General features: G+C 42.7%; 1 protein-coding gene and 1 long non-coding RNA gene across 5 annotated transcripts in view; one reads left to right on the forward strand and one right to left on the reverse strand.

Annotated features, from left to right (window-relative positions):
• The window catches only part of LOC107378864 (intermembrane lipid transfer protein VPS13B), a 462,085-nt gene that overhangs the window by 331,780 nt on the left and 102,780 nt on the right, over nt 1–27,525 (reverse strand). For all 4 annotated transcript variants that reach the window (XM_015949323.3, XM_015949324.3, XM_070550848.1 and 1 more), the window contains exon 17: nt 3,852–4,036. In XM_015949323.3, the coding sequence (XP_015804809.3) occupies nt 3,852–4,036 (185 nt within the window). The remainder of the gene's footprint in view (nt 1–3,851; nt 4,037–27,525) is intronic.
• Nucleotides 13,508–27,525, forward strand: part of LOC107378870 (uncharacterized) — an 86,898-nt gene continuing 72,880 nt past the window's right edge. The window contains exon 1 of the long non-coding RNA XR_001572136.3: nt 13,508–13,718. This is a non-coding gene — a long non-coding RNA (uncharacterized lncRNA). The remainder of the gene's footprint in view (nt 13,719–27,525) is intronic.

A 27,525-nucleotide genomic window follows, 5' to 3' on the forward strand; every position in this document is an offset into this window, starting at 1 on the left:
TGACCAACTCGGTAACATCAAAAGGATAAAGCAAAGAACATAATGAAGAAAGGGCACTAAACAGGTTGTGTTTGCTACATAAAGTTTTCAGCCGATTGTGATTGAAAGTCACTTTTGTCCTGAGTGGTAAAACAGAGTTAGATGAAGGATCTGCAGCCGACAGAAACTTTCACAGTGAAACAAACCACAGCCGTTTACAAGTTTTACAAAACTTCATTCAATAAGTGGTGTGGGTGTGTAAGATAGAGGCTTGTGGTGCAAAAAGCAAATTGAGTTAGGAACACTAAAAAAAACTTCATTTGAATGCAGTTATTCGGCTTTTTCCATTCCTTACATCACATTATGTGTTTGGGGGGAAATCTGGCAGACTTCTGAAGTGTTGACAAAATACGACATATATGGTAGGAATTTATACCAAGTTTTTTCCACTAAATATATACTTACACAACGGATCACATATCATTCTTTAGTCTTTTGCATTCTGAGCCCAAACCCGTCTCCCTGCTTTTCCCCAACCTGCCAGAACATGAGCCAGATGTGCAAATGTTTCACCGTTCAGAACCACTTCCAGGAGAAAGGGAGAGTAAGGGGAGAGGAACATTTGACTTCACTCCACAGGAGACCAGTTTCATAAATGTTGGCAACAACGCAGCAGTGAAAAAGGTATATTGGCTGGCCTGGCTGTGGGAGAATGCTGACAACATACCAAACAACATGATCCTAATGAGTTGGAAAATCCCTGGCCCTCCAGAGGACTATCCAGATGCTACCGTCATGAGAAATGCTACCGTTTTATTGAATTTAACCCCCCCCCCATTACATGGGGCAAATTTATCATATGGCCATCAGGGCATCCAGGCCACTGAGTTTACTCTCGGCTGCGGGTACTGAATCCTACACTGCATGTAGGACAAGTTGATCTGTAAACGCCTCCAGCTAATGCCTGCCGTAGGCTTTGCAGCCAGTAAGCCCAGCTCTCACTAGTTTCTATCGGGTTGAAATAGCTTAGTCCTGAGAAGAAAAAAAAACATTAAACTTTTCACACTTTTAGTTGTAGCCAGCTCCATATTTTACTCCTGACAGATTCCTGAGACTAATGCTCTCATCTTCATGAAGACCTAGAACATTAGAGATCATATTCATCTGCTACAATCATATTTAGAGAACACATGGACCGTTTCATATCGGCTCGTGGGTGGCCGAGCCAGCTGGAGGCGTGGCCAAAACCCTGCTGCAGTCCAGTGCAACATCACTAGGTACCTCTTAGCCCAGGGATTCCCAAAGTGTGGTGCGCGCACCCCCAGGGGTGCGCGAGCTGCCGCTAGGGGGTGCGCAAGGTGAAAAGTGTAATGGCTGCGGAGCTCAGAGAAGTCTGTCATATGTCACCATTAGCGTAGAAACTCATTTGTGGGTGGGCCAAAGAAAAAGTAAGTGGGCACAATAAATGTAATTGAAAACAAGTATATTTTTGCGCGCGCGTGTCCTCCACATGTGCCCTAGCTTCATAATAACAATGCGCCGAGCTTCCGCACTCTGGCCTGCGCACGCCGATATGTTCCGTCGCGCGCGTGCGTGTCCTCCGCATGTGCCCTAGCTTCATAATAATAACAATGCGCCGAGCTTCAGCACTCTGGCCTGTGCACGCCGATATGTTCCGTATTTGATTATTTTTAACGGTGTTGGATAAATCTGAAGGTGGCGAGTCATTCTGGCAGATTGTAATTAACACCTGTCTCATGCAGGTGTGCTGACGTTGTAAACCTCACACACAGAACATTGTGGATGTAACAAAATAACAAGAAATGATTCCCATTCAGGCTATTGACAGCGCGCTGAAGATCTGAAGTTCAGAGCGCGTCTGTCAGAGGTCAGACGCGTTCCAGTGGAACCACGGCTCACGGGTGCACAAGTGAGCACATCTGGGCTGGGCAGAAGTTATTTTACAACATTGGTTTAAATAGCGCGAGACGCGGTGACTTGAGCGGCTGTGCCGCGCGCGCGTGCGCGCGCACACACACACACACTCAGATTCAATAAGCGCACACGCTGCTTTAACTCCGGCGCGCCGTCAGACTGAAGGCAGAAATGAACGCTGCCTCCCCCACGATAAAAACTTTTAAGAGGTTATTTTTCATTCAAGGTCAAATTAAGATATTAGCTTCTGGGATGAGTCGGGTCCGCTCCAGCCAGTGGCTCCTCATGAACCTGACCACATCTCATATTACTGCAGCATTTGTCATTCCAGTCAGCGTGGCAGCGGATCGCAGATTCAGCCACACCATAAAACAGCAATAAGTCGGTCTGAGGTAAAAGTGAACATCATGGCTATATCTTGTCCCCTATTGACATTTGATTACGCACAAGTAGGTGATCAGCTCAGGTTTACGCAGAGCAGAAGGAAGGAGCGCTCTGGCCGCACAGGTTAAACGTTCCTACTTTAAGAAAACCGTTAAATTGCATTGTTTATGTGCAACCTGGGCACTCTAAATATTTATTTAAAATGAAATCAAAGGAAATTGTAATGGTATTGAATGTTAATTAATTACTATTTAAAAAATGAAAGTGATGGGGAATTTTTTAACCCTGTCTGTTTAGCTTGACATCTGATATATATATATATATATATATATATATATATATATATATATATATATATATATATATAGCCATGCCCCGATGTGGGGGCTGGGGGGGGGGGGGGCGTCGACATGGTCGGGACATAGAAGGGGGTGCGCGGCTAAATAAGTTTGGGAACCACTGTGTTAGCCAATAGTTATGGCTGATTCAAATCTGATCCAGTGCAGAGTTTTAATCTGAAGGGGGCACAATAATGATGCCAGAATAATGAATTCACACAGTGTCCTCCAACCCCCCAAGGCGCTTTAAAACACAAAGAGTCATTCATCCACACACACACTGGGGGCGATGAGCTACTTCATAGCCAGAGCAGCCCTGGGGCGTGCAGAAAGAGGCGAGGTTGTCGAGCACTGGAGGCACCGATCACCAGCAGCAGGCAAAGCCAGTGAGATGTCTTGCTCAAGGACACAACAACTGTGACAGACTGAGCGGGTCTTGATCCTGCAACCCTCTGGTCACAGGGCAGGCACCTAACCCCACATGTCTGCAGCACTAGTTCACACTCGTTTATACAGTTTATCAGCTCAAGAGTTGATTTGGGGGTGACTTACTCTTTAAGGGTCAAACACTAGGGACGAAACTACAGGCCTGAGTGAACTGATTGATGCAACTCCTCAGGGGACAGAGTTTCTGTGTAATCACTTCAGGCAGGAGGAATCAGCACTGTGACTGCTGGTCTCACTGGAGCAGGTGGGAGCAGAAACACACCTGTTCTGTGTTGCTCACCTAGTGCTGTTGCTGTGAACCAACTGGACAAAAGCTGCACCTATTTAACAAGTGGTTACCAAATGGGGGTGGGCAATATGGCCCAAACTATTCATCCTGATGTTTCACGGCTAGCTCCTGCTAGCTAGCTGCTTCACACATCCCTCTGTTGTGTCTGTGTGGACAGGCAGGCCGAGCCCGCCTGCGTGACCAGGTAACAGGTACTGCGATTCCAGCCATGTTTGCCTTCACAACTATTAGAACTGGGTGCCGCTTGGCCCTCGTGAGCATAAGGATGTGTTGATGTCATCTAATGGAGCATGATTTATTTGAACGTTGACAAGAAAAAAGTACAGGTTTCATTATGAAAGGTGCGATGTGGTTTAGTTCACGTGTCCCCTGTTGGTCCGACTGTCAATGTTGTTCATGCAGTGTTACCAGTATAACCCTGTTAGGTTGGGGGTGGAAGCATTATCAACAGGGCTGGTGAGTTCTACCATGCTGCTTACCTGGAACACTGAACACCTCACTGAGCAGATGTTCACTGACAATCAGCGGACATCCACTGGTGGTGCTGTGAGTCCAGCTCTGATAGATGGCTTGAAGCAGAAGTGTTTGGGCTCTTGTCACCTGAATGGTGAAGTGAGGAAGTTCAAAGATCCACTCGGCAGTAGAAACTGATGATCTTTTGCTCCTGCAAGAAAAAAAACGACAAAGTGACTAGATTAAATTGGGATTTGTGCAGGTAAAGACTAAATCCATCAGATTTCAGTGGTAATAAAAGAATGGATGGCAGGAGCACAGGTGGAAAGACGTTGTTGACCACCTCCACAGGTCCATCAGTAGACCATCAGATTATAAAACAGCTCATTGGTAGCACCGAGAGCTCCATTCCAACTGTTAAACTGAAAAAGCCAAGTTTTCCTGTTGTTTGGCAGGCAGGTTTACTTTGCTGACCCTTCGCTCCCCTTTGTCAAAACTGTGATGATGATTTATGTGAAAAGATGTACAGCCCAGAAACCCGACCCCCCAAAGAAATCTCTACACATTTAACATTTCATACGTCTCCAGTGTGGGACGAGGGTTAGTGTGAGCTGAACATTCAGAGGGATGAGGTAACAGAGCAGTCCGATGAGGTCCCCAGCCTCCGTCCATCAGAACCTCAGCGTACCGTGTCTTCATCATCCTCAAAGTAAAGTGCTCGTATTCACACCATCAAATCCATACACACGTCTGGTTAACACGCAGTGTCTCTCTCACACACACACACACTTATACACACAGCATCGAGCGATGGAGCACTTGTCATGGTCGGAACCACTCACTGGAAAAACACCGAGGGATCCTGGACTAAACACGGCAAAACAAGCCTCTTGGGTTGCATTTTTACTTTTCCCCCATGCACTCTGAGGGCTTCTTGGACTAGGCTTTTGAGGACTGGAAAGTCACTCTCTGTGTGTGTGTGTGTGTGTGTGTGTGTGTGTGTGTCTGTGTCTGTGTCTGTGTGTGTGTATGTGTGTGTGTGTGTGTGTGTGTGTGTGTGTGTGTGTGTGTGTGTGTGTGTGTGTGTGTGTGTGTGTGTGTTAGCTTGACTACATATTGCAATGGAAGCAGTGAGGTGCTGCCTTATGAGCAGAGCATTTGGTAAAAATAGAACTGTGACTAATTCCAGGGATGGCTGCAGCATGTCAGGAACGAGCCTCACAGTTCATTTAATCTCACATCCATTATGGTCTGGTCCCAGTTCAGAGTGTGGGATATGTCACTGGGTCCCTCTCCTCGCTCTGCAGTTCTGCAATCGTTTAACTGCTCTGCTTCCCTCCCCTGAAAGTCTCTTTATCTCTCCCTTTCTTCTACTCCTGGGTGGTTCAGAAGGGTGACATAAGCTGTTAGCTGCACGCAGGCAACTCCAGAGTTAAGCGACTTCTGTGTCTGCAATAAGGTACAAACAGATAAAGAGGCACGCTCAAGTAAAAAACAAAAAACCACGGAGGAAGAAGGATTTCAGAGGTGTGAGAACTGACAATGACAACACAAAAACAGTTCATCCCTTTGACTACATGTAGTACAAAAACCACTACTTTAGCATGATATACAACAACCCATCAATCAAGATGATGCTGTGCTTTATTTGTGTCCAATGGGTGCAGTGTGTGTGTGTGTGTGTGTGTGTGTGTGTGTGTGTGTGTGTTCATAATGAAATATTGCAGTTGAACAAAAGGCAGCAAAAGACAACGCGGCAAAAACAATGTCCCCACATGCAGAGCAAATGTGCCGGCAAAGCCACTTCAATCAGACGACTGGCAAGGGATGAAAGTTTGTTGGCTTATTTGAGTGTTTATAGCGTTTAAGGGGAGCAGTCATGTGCATGTGGTCCCCTAAAACTTTAATTATGCACCTGTTTTTATTATAATATGCCCAGTTCTTTGTGAACAGCATCTTGAATCTCAGGACTAAATGAGAACCAGAAAGACTCATTAGGGTGTTTTGGGAATGTTGGATGTGAGGACAGCCAGGCACTCATCGGATTTCATTAAGTAGCTGGCACGGTCAGTGTTCCTTGCTGCAGCATGGTAAACAGCTTTTTGGCAGGAAAACCTCCAATGTTACAACTATTTCTGAGAGCAACAAACGAATCCAGAGGTCAAAAAACAATAAATCTCTGGAGCATTCCCAGCAGTAGTAACTTATTACCACAGATATGTGTGTTTCCAGCAAGGATGTGCATGTTTTTGCTTTTAAACAGTACAAACTACTTAACCCATTCAGGTGGCAGCCTGGGGAGCTAAACTCATAAAGAGAGCCTACACTCATAACGTGAGGATCCAGCAGAGTTGAGCCAACTAAACTTTAGATCCACAAGCAAAGGTCTTTTAGATGGCTAACTGAGTGGGCAGTCCCCTTGGAGGTCAATAGCTTTGATAATACAAGCAAATAAACGACCATTAAAAGGTTGGAAAGCCTGATTAGTGACGCTCAAAGCAAAAACCACGCATCTGTGGAATGAGCAGCACAGAAAACACATGGGTACCACAAATAAGAAGACCGTGTTGGCATTCACTATTGCTCAGAGTTTCTTCGTGAACCAGATGAATGAACTTACCCAGAATAATGAAGAAAAACTATTTTTACACTACGGACTGTTTTTGCGACCTCAGTGGCACTCAGCATACATACATACATACATACATACATACATACATACATACATCCAACCATCCTCCCTCCTGCTGCTGTCACTCAGATACCTGTCATACACCTGTGACTGGAACACACCTGTGCACTCCAAGAAGAGATGTGTCAAAAACAACACATGTGGATGTGTTAACAGCATTTTAACACGTGTAGATTTTAGCACACAATGTGTAATCGTCCTATCCATTCACTAACAAAGCACATGTGTTATCCTTAGGGGATCGTCTCGTCCAATCATAAAGCTCGTTTTGTAAAACTATTACTTCCATCCGCTCGTTTTCAGTTGGTCTGTTACATCCGCATGCTCATTTCACTCGACTCTGGAATGGGATCGCAATGAAGGCTACTTATCCGCCTGTAAGTATCATTTATGTTGCTTAATATATTTTAAAAACACGTTTTAAGTAGACACGCAACTTTTTTATTGACTATTATGCCGTTAGGCTGTACTTGGCGGCACTTAGCATAGTAGCTAACTAGCTTTAGCCAGTTTAGCATACTCTGGCTTTTGCTAGCTAGATTAGATGGTGAAACATTTTTTGAATATATGTACATTTGTTGATAGCGGCAGTGGCTGAGATTGGAAAAGAAAAATCGTGTGAAGCAAAAATTTTAATAATTCTATATAAAGGGACGAAGTATTTCTAAATATAAGCGTTTATTGTAGTAACGTAATCGAAAGGGGAATAATGGTGCTTTTATTTTGAAAGACAACGCTTTAGCTAACCGGATGTATTGCTATTTATGCTAGCGATCGACGGATTAGAAACAACTAAAGAGGTCAGCGGGAAAAAAAACGTTTCAAGTCACACCTCTATTAGACGTAAGAACATTATCTTCTTTTGATTAACATTATCTCTATTTAATAAATAAACTAATATTAATCCTTTACGTTTGTCCGTTTCCCCGGTCTATGTTGCCCTTGGCTACAGAGACACGGAAGGAAACAGAAATCGTTTGTTGAACAAGAGCCGTGACAACAGATTTAAAAACGACATACCAAGTGAAACGCTGTTACATGTACTGGCAGCTCCAGTGTGATAGCCAGATATAAATGACAGTATTGCTTTCAAAAACGGAGAAAAAACTGAATATCATATAAAAAAAATTCTGACAAATCTCACAAGATTAAATAAATCAAAATATGTTTTAGATAAGTTCAAGTACAAAAAAACTCCAAGGAGCTAAACAAAAACTATGCATAAATTGTAAGAAATGTATTGTTTTGTCATATCCCCTTTGCTGTCTTCAATTTAGCACATTCCTGTTGAAAATTAAGTGGAGTCTACAGTTACCATCTCAACGATAGGTGCCAGGCATACTTGAACACAAGAAAACAGGGAGCCAATATAGAGTTAAGGAGGCACCTTGTCAACGTTTGCATCAGCCTTTTGGTGGAGCGGCATGGATTGTAAGTACATGCTTGCATGTATACATATAGTTTTAGAGTGTTTATAAAGATATCAATTTTAATTTAATTCAAAGGAGATTGCACTGTAAGATAGTAGATTTTGATTTTTGTTCTACTATTCGCCCCTCACAAGTTAACCAACAAGTGCTAAAAAACTTACTCTAGCCACATCACTATTCTGAAATCGAATTTGTAAGAAGAAATTTGCCTAAATCAACAAGTGTATTCATTATAAATCAAATAATATTTTTGTAAAACCATTATTAGTGGAAATGTGATCTTTTATAGTGTTTCAACACCTTTAGTTTTGTCACTAATCTAAAACAATATTTTGTTGGATTATCTCAACACAGGAGCAGAGCAGACCAATGGCCGAAATCTTTAATGAATATCCACACTTTCTGGACATGCCAAGTCAGGTAGGCTTCATCATTTTCCTTCATTAGCTAAAGCAGAAGTCTGATATCATCAATAACACTGTTGAGCTTAAAATTATTTTTCTTTATTTAAGCTGGATATCGAGTTTGGAATAAAGTACTGTTAATCAGATGATTAGAAGCCAGCATCATACCAAAACAGAAAGCAGTGGCTACCAATGGATGGAGGGGATGGAAGACCAAGCAGAGGGTATGTGTCCATCCAGTCTGGTTTTAGTGGTTAATGCAAACATTGACCAAATGTTTTAACTACAGTTAAAGCCGAAACACTGCAAGAATTGTGATAAAGGGTTAAATGCACTAGCATAATAATAGTAATAATAATATATAGTTTTTGATATCAGGACAATTAGCACATTTTCATAATAGTTAATTGTTTCTCAAAATCTGAAAAAAAATTATGAGAGATGGGTAAGATAATGATATACCTTGCGGTAAATAAAAGTTAAGTCAATTTGTACTAATTTTATTGGGAAATAAAAAAAACTGTCTAATGCCCCGCCCATGTTGAAAGGAGAATCCCATTTAAACAACTTTTCTCTTTATTCTTGAGATTTTGCATATTTTCCTTTTAAAAATTAGGCAAGTTGTTTGAGGAATAATTTTATTATTGAAAAACAACCATGTTCTCAATGAGCCCAGACAACTCATTAATATCAGAGCTGAATGTGTTTGAGAGTAGTTTGTAGTTTTAGCTATTTTAGGGGGATATCTGTGTGTGCAGGTGACTATTACTGTGCATAATTATTAGGCAACTTAACAAAAAACAAATATATACCCATTTCAATTATTTTTACCAGTGAAACCAATATAACATCTCCACATTCACAAATATACATTTCTGACATTCAAAAACAATACAAAAAAAATCAGCGACCAATATAGCCACCTTTCTTTGCAAGGACACTCAAAAGCCTGCCATCCATGGATTCTGTCATTGTTTGATCTGTTCACCATCAACATTGCGTGCAGCAGCAACCACAGCCTCCCAGACACTGTTCAGAGAGGTGTACTGTTTTCCCTCCTTGTAAATCTCACATTTGATGATGGACCACAGGTTCTCAATGGGGTTCAGATCAGGTGAACAAGGAGGCCTTGTCATTAGTTTTTCTTCTTTTATACCCTTTCTTGCCAGCCACGCTGTGGAGTACTTGGACGCATGTGATGGAGCATTGTCCTGCATGAAAATCATGTTTTTCTTGAAGGACGCAGACTTCTTCCTGTACCACTGCTTGAAGAAGGTGTCTTCCAGAAACTGGCAGTAGGACTGGGAGTTGAGCTTGACTCCATCCTCAACCTGAAAAGGCCCCACAAGCTCATCTTTGATACCACCCCAAACCAGTACTCCACCTCCACCTTGCAGGCGTCTGAGTCGGACTGGAGCTCTCTACCCTTTACCAGTCCAGCCACGGGCCCATCCATCTGGCCCATCAAGATTCACTCTCATTTCATCCGTCCATAAAACCTTAGAAAAATCAGTCTTGAGATATTTCTTGGCCCAGTCTTGACATTTCAGCTTACGTGTCTTGTTCAGTGGTGGTCGTCTTTCAGCCTTTCTTACCTTGGCCATGTCTCTGAGTATTGCACGCCTTATGCTTTTGGGCACTCCAGTGCTGTTGCAGCTCTGAAATATGGCCAAACTGGTGGCAAGTGGCATCTTGGCAGCTGCACGCTTGACTTTTCTCAGTTCATGGGCAGTTATTTTGCACCTTGGTTTTTCCACACGCTTCTTGCGACCCTGTTGACTATTTTGAATGAAACGCTTGATTGTTCGATGATCATGCTTCAGAAGCTTTGCAATTTTAAGACTGCTGCATCCCTCTGCACGATATCTCACTATTTTTGACTTTTCTGAGCCTGTCAAGTCCTTCTTTTGACCCATTTTGCTAAAGGAAAGGAAGTTGCCTAATAATTATGCACACCTGATATAAGGTGTTGATGTCATTAGACCACACCCCTTCTCATTACAGAGATGCATATCACCTAATATGCTTAATTGATAGTAGGCTTTCGAGCCTATACAGCTTGGAGTAAGACAACATGCATGAAGAGGATGATGTGGACAAAATACTCATTTGCTTAATAATTCTGCACTTCCTGTAGTTAGCTGTTTACCACTCCAGACGTCATCGTTTCAAAGCCAATCATATCTCTGCTCTTTTTATTTTTTTTATAATTTATTCATTATATATCTGGATGGATGGATAGATAGATAGATAGATAGATAGATAGATAGATAGATAGATAGATAGATAGATAGATAGATAGATAGATAGATAGATAGATAGATAGATAGATAGATAGATAGATAGATGGATAGATGGATAGATAGATGGATAGATGGATAGATAGATAGATAGATAGATAGATAGATAGATAGATAGATAGATGATAGATGATAGATGATAGATAGATAGATAGATAGATAGATAGATAGATAGATAGATAGATAGATAGATAGATAGATAGATAGATAGATAGATAGATAGATAGATAGCCATGCCCTGATGTGGGGCTGTGGGGTGCGTCGACATGGTCGGGACATAGAAGGGGGTGCGCGGCTGAATAAGTTTGGGAACCACTGGTTTAGAGTAATGAGTTGATTTATTATTTAACTAGTCTGTAGATAACTGGTATTACTGAAGTGTTAAACTGAGCTAAAACACTTAATGGTTTTACTTAAAAAGCACACATGTTGATCAAATCCCATTCAGAAACCTTTTGTTTTACTTGTTGGACAGAAAAATGGAATTGTGTTTATTTGCCATGCTACTGTTGGCAGGCATTTAAGATTTAATTGTGTTACAGCTTAGACATTATCTAAGATAATTAAATAACAAAATGTATTATCTGCGGTCATGTTATGCTTTTATATGTTCTGTGAGCATTTAAAAATAAACACATTTTTAAAGCTGCCCTTTTCTCTTTAAGTTTCAGCACTTATTTTAACTACATTAAAAGCTACAATTCATGTGTTGCAATGACACATTTTAGCGTTAAAAAGATTGACACAATGTGTGTGTAAAAATGGTTTACACATTTAATATGTTGAAATTAACACATTTTAGTGTTAAAAAGTTGACACAGTTTGTGTGTTAAAATGGGTTACACATCAAATTTGTTGGAATTAACTAAAAATGTGTCGTCCCTGAGCACACTCAGCACATGTGTTAAAAAATGACACAACATGTGTTATTTTTGACACATCTGTTTTTGCAGTGTAGCACTTGGATCTCAGTAAGGATAGCTAGAGGTGTATTAGGGTGCTATACACATTTAACTGTGTTCTCATTACTTAGACACACAAACCTTACATGTTATACCTACTGTAATAAAATCTGGACTGGTGCACTAGCTGGTTTCTCTGTCCAGCAGGTCTGTCAAAGGTCTAGTAGAACAAATGGATCAAGTTGGGCAGAGGGTGTGTCAGAGTCATAAGTACAACAATAACAGTGGGACTGCTTAGTCTCAAAAGCAAAAGTGAGTTAGAAAGCTAATTTTAAAGTTATTTTGGGTCTTAAAACTGACTAGCAGACAAGTTTCAATAGAAAATGATGTCAATGGCTTCAAGCCATGAACCATACTGCATTAATACTGAAGTACAATATTTGCATTAAATAGAGGAAACATCATCATATGAATAAGATATGAGAAGCTTTCTACAGTGAAACTAACAAAAACCTTTCTTTTACTTTTTTGTTTGGACATTGGATCAACTCATTAGTCTGGAAAACGCACACATCATCTACTCTCTGAAGGCACATTTGCAGCAAATTCCAAAAAGAAGGAAAAGATGTTTACTGTTGTGCTGAAACAGCGCTGCCTTAAATTATACTTTAATCCATTGGGAACGGAGGGATCTAATCACGGTGTTTTGTTGTTTTTGAGAGAGAACACCATGTTCATTCTCACCAAAGACCAGATTTTATGCCCCCCGCCACACACACACACACACACACACACACACACACATACTATAGAAAACAGAGTTGTAAAACCCCAGCAGAATCGCTCTCTTTACCAGGACACTTGTTGAACAGCGTCTGTCTTAAACCTTGGGTGAGTTTGTCAAACTGGGTTTTTCAGTCACTTATTTTCTGTTCTGAGTTTAGAATATAATGAAGGTGTGTGAATGCTCAAATCATTCGTCTTTATTTGTTAGATGTTTTACTTTTCCCTTTATAAAAGCTGCAGGTGCCTTGAACACAAATACTTGTTATTCTAGCACTCATTTTGAATCCGGTCACAATGTGGCAGCAGATTCAGCCTCTAGAACAATAATGAAACAACCATGAGGCAAAGCCTACACGCTCTTGACTACGGCCTCTTCAGCAGGTGATATTTGATTGGGACAAATAAGCAGGTGCACAGTTCTGGCTTATGTGGATCAGAAGGAGTGAGGCTTCAATCCAATCCAAGTTTATTTATAAAGCACATTTTAAAACGGCATTGGCAGCAAAGTGCTGAAAGGGGTAAAAACCAGTAAGAAAACACAGTCACTAAAACAGATTAAAAATAAAATAAAAAAAATATTCCAGGAATATGCTATGAAAACATCAGTCCTGGCAAACAGGTGGGCATCATGATCTAAAAGCAATGGTAAATAAAAGGACAAGGCTAGACCTAAAACACTCGAAGGAAGGGGCTTGTCTAACTTCCAGAGGAAGAGCGTTCCACAGCTTTAGGAAAGCACGCTCGCCGAAAGCTTTATATCGTGCAACAGGAACAGCCAACAGTGATAGTTCAGAGGAGCATGAGAACCATCCTGAGAAATAGGGAGTAATCAAGTCAGATGGTATGCAGGAGCCTAAGCATGAAGGATCTTGTAAGCACAAACCATAGTTTTAAAGTTCACTCTAAAATGGGGGCCGGTAACCAATGCAAATCAGAGAGAATGGGTGTGATATGTAGGCATTTGTCAGAAAGCGTGCCACAGCATTCTGAACTTTCTGAAGACGCATGCTCATGTATTCAGACACACCCACACACACACACTTTCTTATCTTATGTTATAAATAAACTGAGAGTTCAGGAGCTCAGGGCAGTGGCCTTGTAGCTTCTGCCTCCGCATTGCAATCTGGATACTTGTCTGTCATTTGTTTATTTTCTCTGGTTGCAGGCACTGGGTTGTTGATAAAAATCCTTGACATTATTGGTCCTTCGAGCCGGGGTCCCGGGTTTCTTCCCGGCGCCAAAACCACCGCCGGACACCTGTCGCAACATCTCCAAAAGCCTCCAGCGCTGGCTTTCACTGGAGGTCGGTGCTTGGATTTTTATGTTGCTGCAGGGAACCATACGGATCCATGAACTCAAGGCCTGCGCTGAGAGCTCTGGTAAGACAAGTTGTTGTTGTTTTGTGGTACAGAGAAAAATCCTAGGTGACCAGAGGTTAAATAGGTGTTTTGAGCGTTTTGGCCGGAAATATAAATGCAGGTCTGTTTTGGCTTGGTTTTTACGCAACTCTGGTGTGATAAGATATAAATGAATAGACCGGTGTGAGAACTAAGAGGTTAAATTGTTTTTTGAGCATTTCTGCCAGAAGTATAAATGCAGCTCTGTTTGGCTTGGGTTTTTGAGCGTTTTGCCTTGAATAGAAACGCATCTCTAGTTATCTGTTGTTGTTTGTTTGTCTTAGATGTTGTTCTGCTTTAACTGTTGTTTGAATGAGTGAGAGTGTGCCTGAACTTGCCTTATTCTTGCAGAAAGAAGGATATCGCAACTCATTTTAAAACATCTGTCTGACATATCGGTGGTCAGATTTTTAAACAGGTTGGCGGATATGCCGTAAATCGGATCTCGCTGTATTAGAATACAGTTGAAGGGCAGATCCATAAGCCTAAAGCCTGATTCCTGCTTCTCCGTCAGCTCCAACAGGGAGAGACACGCACGGACAGGGATGTTTTGCCCTCATACTTCTCCGTCTCCTGGGGAGTGTTGCAAAGCAATTCCCGGCCAGGACAGCAGAGGGCGTAGCGCTGTTCTGTGGTATCCTGTCGTATCTGGTCCAAGATAGTGTGTTTATATTTTGTTTTTTGTACATGAGAGATTTTTAACAGACAAATTTGTCTCTCATTCTCTTCCAACTCTTCATGCGCTCGCCACCTCTAAACCCACGTTTCCCGTCACAAATAAAACACTTGCCGCATATCTTTTCACTCCTCCAGTCACGGGGAATTAAAACGTTCATGTTTTTAGAGTTTTTTTTTTTTGCGAGGTATTCTTCAAGCTTCTCCATGTCTGCCACTAGTTATCCTCGGCTCTTTGTTTTTGAGGGCGCAATGGCGGCGGTGTAGACGACAGCGGCATCCTGACCAATCACAAGCTTGTGTTGTCCGTCTCGTTCGACGGATGTTTAAAAAAGTGGGCTCGACTCTGTGCGTACTTGCGTGCCTGCCGGTGCCCTACGCAAGGACGGATAATGGTGCGCGTCTCCGCACTGACGCAGACGGAGAAGCATGAATCAGGCTTAAATCTGATCTCATAATGAAGAAAAGATGGTGTAACATTTAAAAATGGGAAATAAAGCCTCACAAACACCTTTGAGTAAAGACAGTGCATTTGTGGAAAAGAAACATCCAGGAAATGAGGAAATTATCAGGAGATGGATCAAAGAACATGATTTTTCTGGTAATTTGGTAACAACTGATGTGTTAAGTTTGCAATGTAATTTGAAAGTCAAGATTGTGAAGGAAAGAAATGAAAAAGGGAGGGAGGAGAGAAAATTACAGTATGAAATTTCAGAGTTTTGGCTTAAAGAGTGCACTAGGAGGGATGCGGAGAGAAATAAAAGAGTGGGGGGAAAATGAGCAGAGAAAAAGCCCAATTAACCAAGAAGATTAATCAGTTTTCCATCAAAGAACAGCTATGAAAATCTTAACCTCGGGCAGTAAAACCAACACATTCCTAAGCTCAGATAACACTGTAGCATATGCAGGATACCAGTCACGTTTTGCACCAAGAGGCAGGCAAAACCACAGGCAGAGAGGCCAAGGGAGAAGATTACTAAATGGCAGAGATGTTATTTGCTGGTACTGCCATAAGAAGGGACATCTAGACCGTAACTGCTGGAACAACCCATCATATGGCACAAGATGAGAGTTCATTCGATCACCCTCCAGCACAGGTCGAATCATTTGAGGCCTGAGGTTACTAAACTAGAACATAAAGAGGAAAAATTAACACCTTGTTGCAAAATGGTCACTACAATGGACAAATTCTCAAAATTGTAATTTATTTATTTTGCTATTAAGCACAGCTGTTGAAGACTTTATTGCATTTGAGCCCCTCCATTTTTACTTCAGTAAGTCAAGCCCATATTTCATGTTCAGAATGCATGCTGTCCACGGAAGTGAACATGTAATAAACTATTTACAAATTATTAAATGTTACAAACATTATTGTTGAAATTTGTTTCATTCACACCCAAAGATGAAAGGTGAATGAAAGTATCTGTTAAAGAATCATGTTTGAAGATTTCATCATTCATGCATCAAAAGGGTTAAGCACTGACCAAATATTTAATTCCTGGCATTTTGGTGACAAATATAATTTGAACTCTGAACCATGTCACTTTTAGTGGCTGAAAGGGAATGGGTTTAAGAGAACCCCTCAATCTGAGAAATTGATTGTTTAACAGTACTTGTAGGGAAAAGAAAAAAAGGCTAAGTATGTAGGTTTTTGGAGTCCCCACTTCCTCCTCATCCTCCAGAGTCCCCACTTCCTCCTCATCCTCCAGAGTCCCCACTTCCTCCTCATCCTCCAGAGTCCCCATCTCATCCTCATCCTCCAGAGTCCCCGTCTCATCCTCATCCTCCAGAGTCCCCGTCTCATCCTCATCCTCCAGAGTCCCCGTCTCATCCTCATCCTCCAGAGTCCCCGTCTCATCTTCATCCTCCAGTGTCCCCTTTTCAGCCTCATCCGCCAGAGTCCCCTCTTCAGCCTCCTGGATCTTCGTCCCTTCCTCCTCCACCAGAGTCTCCGTCCCTTCCTCCTCCACATCCAGAGTACCTTCCTCCTCCTCATCCACATCCAGAGTCCCTTCCTCACCCTCACCCTCCTCCTGAGTCTTCGTCCCTTCACCCTCCTCCAGAGTCTTCGTCCCTTCAGCCTCCTCCAGAGTCTTCGTCCCTTCAGCCTCCTCCAGAGTCTTCGTCCCTTCAGCCTCTTCCAGAGTCTTCGTCCCTTCAGCCTCCTGTGTCTTTGTCCCCTCGTCCTCCTGTGTCTTCGTCCCCTCAGCCCCCCAGAGTCTCCATGTCCCGGCTCCTGGTTCCCCGTTACCAGCTTCCCAGAGCCTCCATGTCCCGGCTCCTGGTTCCCCGTCCTCCCAGAGCCTCCATGTCCCGGCTCCTGGTTCCCCGTCGCCGGCCTCCCAGAGTCCCCTGGTTCTCCGTCGCCGGCCCCCCAGTGCCTCCCGGCCCCAGACTCCCTAGGTCTCTCGTCGCCCCTGTGGTCACCTGTTCTTCATCCTGTGCTTGTGTCTTGTGCTTGTCTTATGTGCGTCTGGAATCCGTCCATGCGGAGGGGGGGGGGGGGGGGGCGTCCCCCTCATGTGTTCTCCAGCCCTCTCTAGGTTCCTCTGATGTGTCTCCTTGTGTTCCCCAGCCCACTCCAGGTTTTACCCTTAGGTGTTCCCCTTAGGCTTCTGTGCTCCTTTCGTTCCCCAACCCCTCCAGGTGTCCCTCTAGGATCCCCCTCATGTGTACCCAAGCTTCCTGTGCCCCTTCTCGTCACCAGCTCCCACCAGGTTTCCCTCACGTTTTCCTTAGTCACCCCACTTATCATTAGGTTTCCGTTATGTTTGGATTATTTAGTCAGTATCTCCCTTTGGTTCATTTATGCTTCCTTCCCCAGTTTAGGTCTAGTTTCCTTCCCTACTCCGTTCTGCTCCTCCTCTCTTATTAGTCTCACCTGTGTCCAATTCCCTTAATCACCCAGCCCTTGTGTTTATAACCCTGTCTGGAGATCTTTCCTGCCAACAGCCATTGTAATATATAACAACTCTTTGACAACTTGATTATTATTATTATTCTAAGCTACTACAGCAATCAATTTCTCTCTGGGATTAATAAAGTATTTTTGAATTGAATTGAATTGAATTGAGTAGAGGCAATGATAGGGACGAGTAGTTCTCCATGCATACTGTAAAGCTTTGGTTCCAGATATATGATCTGAACCAATGAAGTGCAATCCCCGTTATCCTCACCCAAGACTCCAGCCTCTTCACAAGGATCTTATGGTCCACTGTATCAAATGCAGCTGACAGATCTGAGAGAGGGAGAATAACAGGGCGGCCAGCATCTGACGCTACCAAGATATCATTTAGTACCCAAACATGCAGAGATTCAGTACTGTGCTTTGAAGTAAAGCCAGATTGGAAAGGATCTTGGAGATTTTTTTCCTCAAGGTGATAAAGAAGTTGGAAATAAACAACTTTCTCTACGACTTTTGAGAAAAATGAAAGCTTAGAGACAGGACGGTAATTTGCTAAATTCTCAAGATCGATCCAAGATTTTTCTTAACAGCGGATGAAGGACAGCATGCTTAAATGAGGTAGGAACTATCCCAGATGACAGACTGAGAATAATCATGTCGAGAACAAACCAACCCCAGGTAGAGTCCCAATAAGCACCTTTGGGGGAAGAGGATCCAATAGAGATCCAGAGGGTTTCATACCTGAAATGATTTTGCTGATGTCCTCTAGTGCAATAGGGTGGAAAGAGCATAGTGGTATAATCCCTGGATTCACCTCGTGGCTAATCAAACCCATCGAGCTGATGTTAGATCTGATAAGGGTGATTTTGTCAACAAAAAACTTTGGAAACTAAACACACAGGTCAATTGAAGGTTGGGTGGGTGAAACATTCTCATTTTGGAAGAGCAAGGAGTTAATTATCTTATGTAGGGCACGTTGATTACCTTTGTGCTCAACCACAATATTAGAGTAATACTTATTCCTGGCTGATCAAACAGATTTTTCGTACCGCGACCAAGATTCCTGAAAAAGTTCAAAGAAGACCTGAAGTCTGTCTTTTCCACCTCCTTTCCTAAATCAGACACTGGCATGTACGCATCCTGGCCTCCTCACTGGGCCAGGATGAGCCTTTTTCCTTTGATTCTAAGCTGAACTTACTGAATTGAATGAGTTGACCAAATCATCTACATGCTTAAATGCATTGTTTAAAAGTTTCTGGGTCACTCAGGTCAGCTTGTTTTGACTAAATATTATTTAAAATGTAATGTATTGCATGTTTATTAGCTCTTAATTTAAAAATGAAAGTGACAAGGAAAAAGGACCATGCAACCTCTGCTGCAAGCAAATACCTCCTTCTCAGAGAGCGTCCTAAAGCAGCAGTGACTCCTTCCATTTCCTACAAGGCAGTTACATGCAGAAAAATACACGTTATTTAAAACAATTAGCACAATGGTGGGCACTGCAGGGAAACAAGGATGAGGCTTCTTTTTAACACTCTAGACGTATTTAATTCAGGCCGTTATATTAAAAAAAAAGACTTTTCTGCTGTATTGAGGCCAGCTGATGACTGTGCACGTCCTCCCAGCCTTCATAGACATTGTCACGCTGCTCATCATCAAAAGGCCACTTCGCGCAGAGCGCCCACAGCTGATCTCCCACTGCAGTAATCGATCTATAGATGGTGGAGGGTTAGGGTTAGGGCTGGTAATGATCTAAACCATTATAACAGGAATCACAATAATTGGGGGCTTATTGTGATGAAAAGATGGATGGGTTCTTCTAAGTTGTTGGGAAGGTCACAGGTCTTTGCTTTAGCTAAGAGCTTGTGCTAAAACAAGCCTGGTTGAACAACTGAACTAATATGTTTGTTCCTAAGTTTAGGAGAGGAATATACTCTGATCCTGTACAGTGCCAAAAGTCAATGTCCAACTGTTTCCAAAATGCACCAACACATACTATGGGTGTGGGGACTTGAACGTTAACAGGAAACGTGAAGCACGGTGCCCACAGTCTTCTGACTAGTGATACAGGAGAAGGCATGCACACTGACTTGAGCACACATCCATCAGCACAAGTGGACTTTTCTTCTAAACGGAGCTTAATAAAGGTGTCGCATTAACTGGAGCAGACTACTAAATAAACTTCTAAAAGCAAGTGAAGATCCCGAAACCCCAGAATGTTACAATATATATCCTTTAGGTTTGACATTCCTCCCAAGGTGCAACTTTCTCTTGAATTTTACTTATCTAGGTCTATTTGCAAAGTCCACATCAGGGCCAATCAATTAAGAACCCACATATTTGTCTAAAAGACACAATAGATAGGAACTGTCCTGAGACTTGTGATAACTTATCTGAAGTTTCTTCACATCATTCACTGTCACACCCACCTTAAATAACCAATACAAACACTCCTTAACTCATTCCTTCACTGCTATTGTTATCCGATTTTCAGCACCTCTTAGGAGGGAAACACAGAGGGAGGGAACAGCTGACCACTTCGACGCATTTGTTAGTTTCTCCTTTACTTTGTGAGTCAAAGTCTCTGACCAATCACTTGTTCTTAAATCCCTATTTTTTCTATTAGTAACAGACTATCATGCTGTTTTAAAATTTGCTAATGGAAAATAGTCGGTAGGAATGATATGATATGGTATGGTATGGTACGGTACGGAATGGTATGGTATGGTATGGAGCAGAATGGTATAGTATGGTATGGTATGGTATGGTACAGAATGGTATGGTATGGCATGGTTTGGTATGGTACGGAATAGAATGGTACGGTATGGAACGGAATGGTACGGTATGGTACGGAATGGTATGGTATGGTATGGAATGGAACTGTATGGTATGGTACGGTATAGTACGGAATAGTATGGTACGGTACAGTATGGTATGGTATATCATCGCCTGGTCTGGAACGGTCGGGTCTGGGTATTATGGACCGGAAGTTTTCTGGCAAGCGTTACTATTGCATTCCAGGCTCCAGTTGCCAGGCGCGGTAGCGTAATGCGTCATGCGCGATGTTTGCCTTAAAAGTCACACAGTGCGATGAGAACGAGCCAAAACACAACAATAATGGAGTCCAGTCAGCAGTGCGTTCTTTCTGTTCTTGGTGGTTGGTATATTCTTTACACCCACATCACAATACAGGGAGTGCAGAATTATTAGGCAAATGAGTGTTTTGTTCACATCATCCTCTTCATGCATGTTATCTTACTCCAAGCTGTATAGGCTCGAAAGCCTACTACCAATTAAGTAATCAGTGAATACAGGAGCATCGGGCTTCTTTTTGGTGTCAGCACGGCCTCTGTGCGCCGCTGTGTGCAGGAATTCTGTAAGGCTGTCTGTAAAATCTTGCTTGCAGAGGTTATTGCTTTTCCAACTCTGCAAAAGCTACAGGAAATGGCTGACTATTTTGAGACCAGGTGGGGGGTTCCTCAGTGTGTGGGTGCCATTGATGGTTCCCATATCCCAATAATAGCACCACAGGAATTCCACACAGACTATTTCAATAGGAAAAGTTGGTATTCCATAATCCTCCGGGGTATTGTGGATGGCAGAGGCATATTCTGGAATGTTAATGCAGGTCAGCCAAGCAGCTTACATGATGCCCGTGTGCTGCAATTGTCCACATTTTGGGACTTGGTTGCTCATGGACAGTTGCACCCGACTAGCACCAAGAACAATGAGGGAGTAAATGTAGGCTTTTATGTGCTCGGGGACTCTGCCTATCCTCTACAGAACTGGCTCCTAAAATAATTTTCAGATAGCGGTCGTCTCACTGCTGAACAACAGACACACAACAGGAAAACGTCCAAACAAACTGTTGCACCTTTCCATTTTAACATGTATTTAATGTGGGCTGTGATGTAATCTACATTATGTAAATTTAAATTAGCGAGGTAAATTTTTTCCAATACAATTCATGCACACCTTGTTTTTCTTTGATTTTTTATTGATAAAAGGACAAAAGGGATTAAAAAATTACGGGACAAATACACAGCCCCTTTACTGCCTGGGTGGCAGAAGGAAGTCAGAGGAGCTGCCCATTCTTTATGCGACCAGTCCAAGAACAGCATTTGGGGCACCCAAATGTTCAAAATATCGCTCTGCGATCTGAGATTCATGCTGCATTGCTGCTGCAGCGTCTTGTTGCATCCAGTTAACCTGCTCCCGGCTAATTCCTTCAATTCTGTCCATCTGCTTGCCATCTGCGATCTGCGACCCATCAAATATCATCTGAGTGCGTACTTCCAATCGCCGTCTTCGGTCACCTAGAAGCAACAACATTGGCAATTACATTTGTGTTTATAAGGATAACAAAATGTCAGTTGTCCTGTGAACTTGTCAGTTTTGTTTATGCACAAAGCAATTTTTAGAATGGTCAGAAACTTCCTGTGAGTCGAAGACATGGTAGATGTTCTTCTCGAATGGTAGTGGACAGAGGTGATGGTGGTGGCGAAGGTACTGGCCGAGGCGATGGTGGCACAGAAGGTACGGACAGAGGCGATGGTGGCACAGAAGGAACAGACAGAAGTGATGGTGGCATTGAAGGTCATGGTGTGCTACTTGAGGAAGTGGATGGTTCCTCTGAAGAGGGAGTGTTTTCCGCTTCAGATGTGTCTGAAAAACACAGATCACAAAAAAAATAGTAAGAAAACACGGACATGCTAAACATGAAAGGCTTAAATCACGAACAGCGTGTTAAAAAACACGAGGGAATGCTAAATGAAGGTTAACATAAACATGAGGGGATGCTAAGGCTAGTTAACATGAGGGGGTAAATCCTCTCTTTACTTGCTGGGCATTTCTTAAATAGGTGCTGTTACTATTCAGTGTTTTTGGCGCTGCAATGAATGGCCCGCAGAGCTAAAAAGACAACTAAAGAAATGCTTACCGACAGGGTTTACGAGTGACTCCAGGATACTGCTCGCCGAGTCCAGGCCTCCTTCGCTGCCTAGGTTTGACGGTCTGTGTCCAAAAATTGCGTCCACCACATCGTACCACTTCCATGTACTTCGCCCATTCCCACTACGGCCGTTACTCTCTTTAATTTTTCTGTAGTCGGCTTTTATTTATTTCCGCTTCGCACGACACTGTTCGGAGGTGCACTGGAATCCTTCATGCCATGCGCTGAGAAACTTCTTCAAAGACTTTCTCATTTCTTATCATCCCATCCAGCTCGGCCTGAATGTTGCCATCTCCGATGATGGTGAGGAACGTTTGAAGCTCCGCATTGGACCAAAAGCTATTACTTGCAGGCATTTTTGCACAAGAACTACAGCCAAACACAAACACTCGAACTCTGGGATTGTCGCGGGTAGTTACGTAATCTCTCCCCCAATCAGATGACTCCAGACATTTTACACTGTGGCTCCGCCCAGATCAAAAATCTCTGGACCCACAACAGAAGGGGTCGTGCTCTGGCCCGCTACTGGCCCGGTCCGGGAAGGTTTTCTGGACTGGTTTAACAATCGAAACAAAATATTTAGCGACCCGATCCTTCCCATTCCATGCCAGTTTGGGTGTTGGAAAAGGCCAATACGGTACGGTATGGTATGGTATGGTATGGTACGATATGGCATGGCGTGGTATGGCACGGCACGGTACGGTATTTCATTACCATACCGGTAAACTAGCTTGTTCAGTCTCTTCCTGTCTGGGTAAGAGCTGCCTGCACCCCAACAGACCACAGTGGAGTGATAAAAGGATTTTAGCAGATGGGCATCAACTCCGAAGGAGAAGATGAAAACAGTCACTGCGGTAGAAACATGGAAAACTTTAATAGTTTTAACTTCATATTACTGTCCACTAAACATACTGTTTGGACTAGTTTTTTAGTTGACATCATTGATCATAAAAATATCTGCCGCAGCCTTGAAATGTTTTTATTGTCAGGATATTAGCTGCGACCTAAATATATCGGACTAACCCACTCACACACCTGCATCAAATATGGTTTTTGTGATGGCATGAATAAAAGACGTATGGCAAGAGTGTTGAGAACATGGTTCAGACCAGAAGCAAAGTTAACAATGCTGCTACATTCATTAGTTGTCTTTGTCTCAGTTTCACCTCATCCCAGTTTTTGACTCAGCATAGAGTTGATCTTAAAAGCTTCTGTCCTGGGACAATTAACAATCTGTGCTGATGTCAATCTTCTCGCAAAGGGATGCCCTGTCCTGGCGGAGGGCTGCTATCCAGCAGGCTTTAGTGGTTTCTCTGATCCAACACATTAGATTCAGCTCATCAGGCTCTGCAGAAGCCTGTTAATCACCTGCTGATTGAAATCAGGTGTTGAAGCAGGGTTACAACTAAAACCTGCTGGATTGGGCACCCCTGCTCTAGCATAACAAAACCTTCTCTGTGCTGGATGTGGTGGTGAAGTTGGGGATGGGCGTGGACTGTTCCTGTTACCACAGCTCGGAGTTCCGTGATTCCCAGAGGTCAAAGGTGTTCCATGTGTGCATTTCTCAATCATTGGTCATGAACCGCTCAAACTCTCCTCTCTCTTTCACTCTCACATACAGAGCTCCCCTTCCTCCCAACTAAAGCACCCCTGACCCAAAACACACACACACACACACACACACACACTGAGATTCGCTCTCAGGAGACGACTTTATTACATGGGGATTGCAAAATGAAATGTTTTAATCAAGTGCTGCAGACAGCTGCAGACCGCAAGGCGAGAAAATGGCAATGATGTGGTTCATCAGGCATTAAAGAAAAAATGCACGGGGGGGGGGGGGGGGGGGGACGGACGGACGGACGTGTGTGTGTGTGGGGGGGGGGGGGGGGGGGGGGGGCTTCTTGGTCAGACTGTTACCGAGGACACACAGAGGGAGTGCTTTAGCTCGGTCAGGTTAGTTTTGTCTCCCAAAGCATCAAATCTCTACACAGATGCTCACAAACAACAAGATATTCTGTTTTTCACTGCACTTTGTAGGTAAACAAATGAAATGGCTTCCATTAATTTGGTTGTGGAGACACTTTCAAACCTCACAGAGGTCTTCATCTTTGGAAGTAATGAATTGGTCTTCAGAAGACAAGCACAGTGGAATGCACGTTAAAGTAGATGGCTCAAATTCAGCAGGATAAAATGTAACCTCCTGGGTTGAATTAAACATTTCTTCATTACAGCCACCACATGTGTGATTAATTAGGTCAAGGGTTAGGGTTAGACACAGACCACAGACCTGTCTGTCTGGCTGGAATGAATGACACAGATGGTGTATTAGAACTGGAACCTCCTGCCTTTGCTTGGGTCCTTTTCTGCTCAATACATCCATTGATGTCCATCCTTCATGAAACCAAATAAAATGTCTGACAGCAGATGCAGGGAAGGAAAAATTAATCCTTCCTGTAGAGCCAGCCAAATATTTTATAGACAGTGCCACATGAAAAATGATGTTTTACCTTGCTGCTCACAATTCTTTACATTCAAACATTTCAGAGTGAAAGGTGGAACAACATTACATCATGTACCATTGCCATGTTTTAAAACACACCTGTTAACACACACAGCCAAGTTGCTGCAGTGTGTTCTCATCTCTTCAGCTTGATCACACGTTTTTCCTGCTTTAAGCCCTTCCTGTCTGAGAAGGCTTGCCTTTAACCAAATTCTCAGCTGCTCTCATAACTGAACCCGTACTAAAAGCTGACCATGACCACCAGCTGATTTCAGGTCCTATCCTTCACCTGACCGTAAAACCTACCAGTAACAAAACCTGGTCAACACAGAGGTTTAAATATTCATAAGGGCTTAGAGACAGTGGCACTGCTTTTCTTACTGCACTGTGACTGGTTTCGCATGCAAAACAGACAAACGAGCACACAGCACATTTGTCTTGCTAATGTTTGAAATCCCAGTGACCTTGCAGTGAGGCACTGGAACTTGTGCAATGAACTGGAGACCCTCTGTAAGCGTTCTGAGTCATTTGGGAAGTCTTTGGCAAATGCCACTCATAATTTAGTCCCAGTGCATCATGACTCTGACTTCATGGAGATGCTGACTATTTTATTACCACACTGATAACCGTTCCGCTATGAAGGTATGTGGGCTGATACTGAAGAATATCCACAAAACATGCTAAGCCCAGTGCTGGAGAAGCCCACCGTGTAAAAAATAAATAAATAAAAACCTAACAAAGTTATCAGGAAGTTTAAAACTGTGGCAGGTATGTGGTGTTATACTTCATTTATTAACAATACTTATTTGTCTTACAGAAAGGCACAATCCTGAAGTCTGGTTTAACCAAACATGGAAGAATAAAACTGAAAAAATAATGTTAAACGTTTTCACTTAAACTGAACCTAAATATCCACCAGTGCTGCTCACATTTAACAATGAACAGGTAACACCAGGGAACTCAGGCTGCTGTGTGACCTCTACTTCCAGCTGCACATGGGTCTGGTTAAGCCATCTGTCGGGTTTTGTAAAGAACTCTTCCAGGGCCTTATAGGGAGCCTAAGTCACTTCCACACCACGGGTCCCCGGAAAAAAAAAAATGAAGGCAAGTCAACGGGGCTAAAAACGCTATTTTTTAACCCGCTTTGCCTTAGACCCTGGATCACACGTGTTGTAAAGCAATTTAAATGAAAACTAATGATGTGTGTTTCAACCACGCCAGTCATGTACTTTGAGATTTATCAACTTGTAAAAGTTCATAATTAGCATGACTACAAACTAGAAATCGGCACGTCGCATATGTGGCATAGCCAAATAAGCTCCTCCCCCTAGCATAGCTGCTACTTACCATATGACCAGTTTATGGTGGTTCTTTCCTCCCGTGGGAAGTTTGCTGAACTTACAGCCCTTTTTCCTCAGTTTCTCCGTGTCTGGTTCAATGACATCACTTTGGTGAAGCACATTTGTAGTCCTGGACTTATTTTCACACAAAACCTAAAATATCATTCCTCCCCGTCCGAAAATAAGCGAGTTCTTGGTATCAAAATGCGTCTTTAAAGTTCACGGACATAATATGTGAAATCCATGGCACAAAAACAAGCGGATTAGAAAATGGTGATTTTTGCCCCGTTGACTTGCATTCATGTTTTCGTTCTTCCGGGACCCGTGATGCGGAAGTGACTTGAGCTCTCTATTGTAATCAAGCTCAGCCACCGAAGCTGACAGGTAGAGGTTTGGTGTGTTCAGATAACAAAAAATACAACAGAAAATACACCTGACCTCTCACCCTGTTCACATATTGATCGTACGATGTCACCGTTACCTGAGTGGTTAAAGTTAGACTTGCAGGCTAAAAAAAAACTTTCATTTTAACTAGAGCTGTGGCTACTGAATATTTTATTATTTGAATATTCTACCGAATCCTCTGTCGATTCATTACATTTTCTAGTTGACGACCTTTCAAGTGGAGGAAAAAAGATCTGATGAGTTGGTGTTTAAAAGTCCGACTTCAAGTACAAATGTTACTAATTTCTAGTAGCATGGTAATGGTGTCACATTTTTCTAAATATACACGGATTGATAATAATCTCATCTAAAATTAGATTCAACAATAGATCGGTTAGTAAATGACATAGTACGATGGCCTGCCGTAGCCTGCAGCGGCGCTGTGGGTCCACACCACTGCAGCTATCTACCAGAACATGGTGAGGACTTATCCTTCATGTTTAGAGTTTATTCAGTCTTAGCTTAATGATGTGTTTTACCACTTGAAGCATTAGTCTAGTTGGTCGTGGATTCGCTCCTGAGGCTGGCTGAAGACAGTGGGTGTTTCCTGAAGTTGTGTTGTTATGGTAACACAACCCTGTTTAACAGTGGACACACGCCACTGTGCTTTCACTTCTTTTGACTTTAAAATGGTCCCAAACTTTGCACCGTTTTTGCCTTTTGCAAGAGTTTTCGTCTTGATCGTTTCCTTCATCTTCGTCGCCTGTGCCGATGATCAATGCTGATCACCACTGTTGTGCACCAGTAAATTGTGTCTGTACCAATTAGATTCCAGCTGCAGTGCACACATTTAATGAAGCTTCAAATCAGTAACAAATGATGAGAGGAATTGTTTCAGCACTAAATGTAACATTTCAAATATTAATTTGGTGCATTTAAAATAAATCAATAACTGTGGCGCTTAGTCTGGTGGGAGTCCAGGGCTACACAGCACTGGGGAAACCCTGGAATCTACCGAATGACCTTAGGAA

This window comes from Nothobranchius furzeri, chromosome 5 (genome assembly GCF_043380555.1).
Source record: "Nothobranchius furzeri strain GRZ-AD chromosome 5, NfurGRZ-RIMD1, whole genome shotgun sequence".
In the NCBI taxonomy this organism is placed as follows: domain Eukaryota; kingdom Metazoa; phylum Chordata; class Actinopteri; order Cyprinodontiformes; family Nothobranchiidae; genus Nothobranchius; species Nothobranchius furzeri.